Genomic DNA, 6,608 nt, shown 5'->3' on the forward strand with positions numbered 1-6,608 from the left:
TAATTTCAATTTCTTTTAGAAAGATTATTTGGAGTAAGTACTAATTAATTACTATTTACTATGTCTAATTAAATGGCAAAAGCTGAGGACGAGAGGATCCGTTTTAAGTACTATCATCAGTTACATCTAGCTGCACTTAAGGGAAACTGGGAAGCTGCTAAAGGGTATTTCCAGGATAATGTTCCTAATGCATTTACAGAAGAAATATCAAGTACAAGGATGAATGCTTTGCTTGTTGCTTCTTGTAATGGGCATACTAAATTTGTTGAGATGCTCGTAAAGCGTATGCCTGAAGAGGCACTTCAAAAGCGCGGCCCTGGAGGCTACACGGCTCTCCATCATGCTGCCATTGGCGGCCATCTCAAGATGGCCAAAGCCTTGATCAGAAAAAACCCGGGATTGACTCAAATTACAGACAATTCTGGGAATACTCCACTTCTCTGCGCGGTTTTGTTGTTTTCCAGACACAAGCTGGTGCGGTACCTTGCCTTGGCAACAACAATTGAGAAGCCTGAACGCCCCTTCAGTGGTTGTAAGGCTGGCGACCTTATGGTTAATCTCACTCACATGGGATTCCATGGTAAAACCAACAGCATGAAGCCATTTCTTCTTTCAAAGTCAAATCCTATTACTCTTTTGATTCCAAATTAAATGTCTATCTTTCAAATGAGACAAAATTTTGAGGATGAGATTTTTTGTTACTTAATTTGGTAATTTTACTTTTGAAGTGAAATAAAAGTTAAAAAATCTTACTTAAAATTAGTATTTCAATGAAAAGTAACATTAAGAATGTATTTTTCATTTTGACATAATATTATTATTTATACAATTTAAAATAATAAGATTCAGAACCAATGCAACATAAATTGTCGTTATAATTTTTTACATTTATATATAGAATTATTTATCGAGCTTTTCCTTCTTTTTAAGCAGATATATCTCTGTATATAATCCGACGTGAACCGAGCCTAGCTCTTGCGGCAAGTAGTGAGGGTGAAACTATACTCCAAGTGCTCGCTTATGAGCCCGCACACTTTCGCAGTGGAACTAAGCTTAATTTTTGGGAAAGATGGATTTATCAAAATTGTTGGTTTCCTCTTCCTTAAATTTGTAGTGTTTCTTTTTTCTTCAAATCTCTTGTGTTGTCATGATCTTCATTTCTGTTTTTTTTTTTTTTGATGTAAAAAGTTCCAGTACACGATGAGGATGACCCACTTGGAGCCTCAGATCAGGACTTGGTGGCAGAAAAACAATCACAGACCAACGAAGCTAAAACTCAAGGTTTGCAGATTTTACACTCAATCCTCTTGTATTTTAATTAGTCCCCAATCATTGAAAGATTTATGCAGTGAATATGTGATAATTAGTAGCTAGTTTGTTCGGGAATGTTGGAATCAATAAGTAGTGCTCTGCTTCACTATTTTACATGGTAGGATATATACTCGAATTCAATTTTTGTTCGATGACAAGGGTGTTTTATGGTGCAAAAATGGTATTGGAAAATCATCTTGAGAACCCAGGATTCATTTTGTGTTTTATATGTTGCAGCTTATCAAGGGGTCAAAAAAGTTCTTTGGAGAAGAATCAAATATTTAGGTAAGCAACATCGTGACCTTGGGATGTTGCGGTTTATCCCTATTTATTACGTAACTAGCTACTTAATGTGATAATTAGTTACCATTTTGCAGTACCTTGTATTAGCAAGGTTGGAGAAAAAAAGTTGGGGCATGAACGTGCCTGCAAGTTGGTTCATCTTTGTTTAAAAGCTTTATTCAATTATAACGAACGAGTGCGGGTAAAGTATTTCAACGAGCAGGAGATTCTCCACTATGCTGCATGCTGTGGCGTCCTCGAAATTGTGACCGCATCTCTTCATTATTTTCCGGACCTGATTTTCTCCAAACATGGAAGTATGATACTAAAAAATGCTATTCAATGGCGGCAAGAAAAAATTTTCAACCTCGCATGCAAAAACACCGCACTTGATAAGATGTTGGCTACCCAGTGTTACAAGCCTTCCATCTCACATTTAGCAGCACAGCTACCGACGAATCGTCAACTCTCCGTTGATTCTTGTGCAGCTTTGCAAATGCAGAGAGAGGTGCAATGGTATAAGGTTGGTAAATTAACTGACGTTGTATTATTAACGGTTAATTATACATTTGGTTCCTGGATTATAATAGTAAAATGTTCCATTGATACTTAACAAAATGAAAAGTTGTAGTATTTGATTGTGAATTTACTTTTTAAAGGTAACAGATCGATGTTTTCATTATAATCGGACTATAACAAATGTGCAATTAGCCCTATTATTAACTTGATTCGTTGCTCTTTGCATTTTTTCTGCTTTTCATTGGTCACTTAGAATGTTTACTGAGAAAATGTGTCTGGTAGGCGATAGAGACTATTCAGCATCCAAGAATGAAGCAGTTGACATCGGCGAAAGGGAAAACGGCTTTTGATTTTTTCTCGGAAAACCGCAAACAAATGCGCGAGAATGCAGAGAAATGGATGAAGGATACCTCAGATTCCTGTATGCTTGTGTCTACTCTCATTGCTACAGTGGCGTTTGCTGTAGCTTTTACAGTTCCTGGAGGAATCAATGATCAAGGAATTCCGATTTTCGTCAACAAGACATCATTTAGGATATTTGTCTATTCGGATGCACTAGCACTGTTTTCATCAGTCACTTCCATCTTGATGTTCTTATCTATCCTAACTTCAAGCTACAAAGAGGAAGACTTCCACAGGGCATTGCCCGAGAGGATGATAATCGGTCTCGCCTCCCTCTTCGTCGCCATTGCCACCATGATGGTAGCTTTTGGAGCAGCTCTCGTAATTATACTAAGTGAGAGGCTCAAATGGGTTTGGGGTCCACTTATTTTCTTGGCATCGTTTCCGGTGACTCTATTCATCATGCTGCAGCTTCCGTTGTTCATTGAAATGGTTCAATCAACATACGGAAGCATCTTTCAACGTGAAAAAATATGGAAACGGAGTGGGCATCGAGATGCAACTGACCCTCTCTATTAGCCTGACAATGGTTAGTGTATGTGTACCAATAAATGGCTACGAAGATGATTATTAAGTAGCCATAAAATTATAAATGTTGTACTTGTTCTTTGGTGGTGTAAGTTGTGACTTCTTTGCTTGCTTTGATATGCAATGATGATCTTTCACCTGCTTTTGGAAAAAAAAAAAAATTTGCATACAATGCTAGGTTAATCTATACCAGCAACACATAATTTTTTTTCCTTTGAAAAGCGTAATTCGTATTAATACTATCAATAGTTACGACACTACTGATAAGAAATTCAACTACAAATTCAGTGCGACATTACCATCAAATACTGTCTCCTTACTACATTAACACTCAGCTCAAGGAAAAACACACCAACAATGTACAAATCCCATTTTGTGGAAAAAAACAGTACAATCCAATTTTTTTTTTGGGTATTTTTTGACTGTTCTTCCTACCTGCTCCATATAAAAAGGCAAGTGTGGAGAAAAAAAAAAGCAAAGTGGTGCCGTTTTGAAGGGCAAAGTCTACCAAATGGTCTTTTTCAAAGATTTTTTGTTTTACTATTTCCTTTCTACCAATGTGGTCATTTTTTAAGAATTTCTTTTGTCCATTCTTTCTTCCCGCTTTAGATAAATGACTCACTTTTTAATGTATCCACCCACTGAATCTTGGATTTAGCTCCCAAAAGTGATGACTTTATAATTTTTTATTTTAAAAAAAATATTTTTATAGACTTTTTAAGTAAAGATACATGTTCTTGTTCTAATTATTACTTTTTTTATTTTTTTCGTTTTTTAAGATGTCTTAAAATATATTTTTTAGACACTTAATATTCTTTTTTGTGTATTAGAAATTCAGTTTTGTGATTTTTTAAATCTTTTGAATTACAAAGGATTAAATATCTATATTATAATTTTTTTAAAACATTTTAATACAAAATATATCAAAATCAAAATTTTTATCTCAATCTTCACAAAAGACAAAAAGGAGCAAACATTATGAAACACGAAGAAAGTATTAAGTTGCATATTCAAGTACAATAGTGGTTCTATAATTAATTATGAACTGCTTGTGGAGTATAGGAAAATTAGGAAAACATTAAATAAGATTGAGATAAGGTGGTCCATGACCGTGGAAGCGTTGTTGTATTGGATATGGAAAAATGCCAACCTAAATGCTTTAAAAGAAACAAGTAGGATGTTTAAAATTTACATGGACTTGGTACAAAGATTTAAAAAAGGATTTATGAGTGTGAACGTTTCACATTTTATGAGATTAACTTTTTGAGAAAAGACGAAAAATCACGTGTGGTAAAAAACTCAACAAAAAACAAAAGAGTTGCTTTTGCTTGTGCATTCATTGGACCGACAAAAAGTTTACATTTTAGTTATACGGGGAAATTGTTTTATATAGAGTAGATAAAATTTGACATTTTTTTCACTCGTCGTTGCCGTGTTTCACATTCTTCCATTGCCTATACGTGGGAAGACGACCACCCTTTCCCAAAAACAAAAACTCCCCCTTCATTGTATAAATCAGATTAAAAAAAAATTGAGGTCTTTCAATTTACTCATATTTTAATTAAATATGAAAAAAATTTAATATAGTCAACTTTTAATATTTTTATTTTATTTTTGTTTAAAATTATAATATTAAATATAAATAGTTAAATATGATATAATTTTATTTAATTTAATCATCGTACTGTATATTTTTATTTAATTTAACCCTATAACTTGATATAATTTTTTTTTAAAATTTTTTTTATCTGTCATGTGGCACTGGTATGTCAACACTATCACATTATTACATAGTACACGTATATTACCACGTAATCACCTGATGCCACATGAAATGTCAAGTCATTATCTTAATATTATGTTATCAAAATGTGATATGTTATCGCTGATGTCATCTTTTAATGGTAAAATTAAATTTTATTAAAGAAAAAGATTAAATTGACGTAATTTTTAAAATCAATAAATTAAAATTTTTTTATTTTGAATACAATGACTAAATTAAAAAAATAAAAACTTATAAGAATTTGATAGGTCTTTTAATCATTTTATTTTGTGGAAAAAAACAAAACAATCTAATTGTTTTTGGGGGTTACTTTTTGACTGTTCTTACTAGCTGCTCCAAATAAAAAAGGCACGTGTGGTAAAAAACGCGCAAAGTGTGCCGTTTTGAAGGGCAAAGTCTACCAAAAAGTCATTTTTTAAGATTTTTTTGTACTGTATTGATTCAACCGATGTGGTCTTTTTTTAAGAAATCCTTTTGCCCATTCTTTCTTCCGCTTTATATAAACGACTCACTTTTTAATGCATCGACCCACTGAATCTGGGGTTGAGCTCCCAAAAGGGGTGACTTTATAATTTTTTATTAAAAAAATATTTTTATTGATTTTTTAAGTAAAGCTACATGTACTTATTGCTTACTACTCTTTTTGATCATTTTCTCAAGATGTCCTAAAATATAATTTTTTAGACACTTAATATTCTTTTTTTATTACAAATTCATCTTTAAGATTTTTAAAAACTTTTCAAATTAAAAAAGATTAAATATCTATATTACATTTTTTAAAATTTTAATATAAAATATATCAAAAATCAAAAATCAAAATTTTTATCTTAATCCTCGTAAAAGATGGAAAAGAGCAAACATTATGAAAGGAAGAAAGTATTAAATTGAATATTTAGGTACAATAATGATTTTATAATTAAATATGGAAATAAATCTCAACGAAGGAAAAAAAAATCAGAGCATATATCTATCCTTTTGCCCATCCAGATTAACAGTCACCCTACGACTACCTTTTCAACCACAAGAATACGTACTTAATTTTATCTATTTTAACTTTGCTCAAGAACGGAGAAGTTCTGTTGCATGGAAGATACGAAAAGACTAAGAAAAAGGCAGGGGCTTCAGTTTTGCGCGTGAAGGAATTAGGAGAAAGATAAGGCAACGACGAACTGCTTGGGAGTATAGGAAAATTGTGAAAACATTAAATAAGATTGAAATAAGGTGGTCAATGCTTTATAAGAAACAAAAAGGGTGTTTCAATTTTACATACAACAGGTACAAGGATTTTGAAAAAAAATTTTAAGTGTGAACGTTCCAAACTGTATGAGATTAACTTTTCGAAAAATGACACAGACACGTATTTAATATAATAATTATGTGAGAAAAGAGTAAAAAAAGAAGTTAATTGACTGCAGCATCTATTGACCTATAAAAATTGTGTATTTTAGTCATACAGGAAAATTGTTTTATATATAGTAGATAAAAATTGACATTTTTTTACTAGTTGTTGTCATGTTTCACATTCTTCCATATATATATTTCAAAGTAACTTTGTTGGAGAAATATTGTTCTTTGTTCACATATGGCTTAAATTGTACCGTAATTTGTAAAATGTTTAAGGAATAAAAAGAGTAAAATTCAATATAATATATAAATAAGTTGAGGCAAGTAGGATAGGAAGATCAATGGAAAGAGGACAAACATAGCATTTTAAGGTGAAAAAATTGTGAGAAATGATCAATCTCATAAGATTATTTTAAAAATATTTTTTAAAATATAGTTT

General features: G+C 31.9%; 1 protein-coding gene and 1 long non-coding RNA gene across 2 annotated transcripts; both read left to right on the plus strand.

The window, feature by feature from the left end:
* The first annotated feature begins 974 nt into the window (after positions 1–974).
* LOC149527288 (uncharacterized) lies at positions 975–1,559 on the plus strand. The gene is made up of 3 exons (XR_016351178.1): positions 975–1,086; positions 1,189–1,281; positions 1,549–1,559. It is a non-coding gene; the product is annotated as an uncharacterized LOC149527288 (long non-coding RNA).
* A 431-nt stretch (positions 1,560–1,990) lies between these two features.
* LOC110415958 (uncharacterized) lies at positions 1,991–3,033 on the plus strand. Its single transcript, XM_021427751.2, has 2 exons — positions 1,991–2,116; positions 2,395–3,033. Exons 1-2 carry the CDS (start codon positions 1,991–1,993, stop codon positions 3,031–3,033), a joined length of 765 nt encoding a protein of 254 aa, XP_021283426.2.
* Positions 3,034–6,608: the final 3,575 nt, after the last annotated feature.

The sequence above is a fragment of the Theobroma umbraticum genome, unplaced genomic scaffold (assembly GCF_002168275.2).
Source record: "Theobroma umbraticum cultivar Fairchild unplaced genomic scaffold, ASM216827v3 scaffold_147.0, whole genome shotgun sequence".
Taxonomy (NCBI): Eukaryota; Viridiplantae; Streptophyta; class Magnoliopsida; order Malvales; family Malvaceae; genus Theobroma; species Theobroma umbraticum.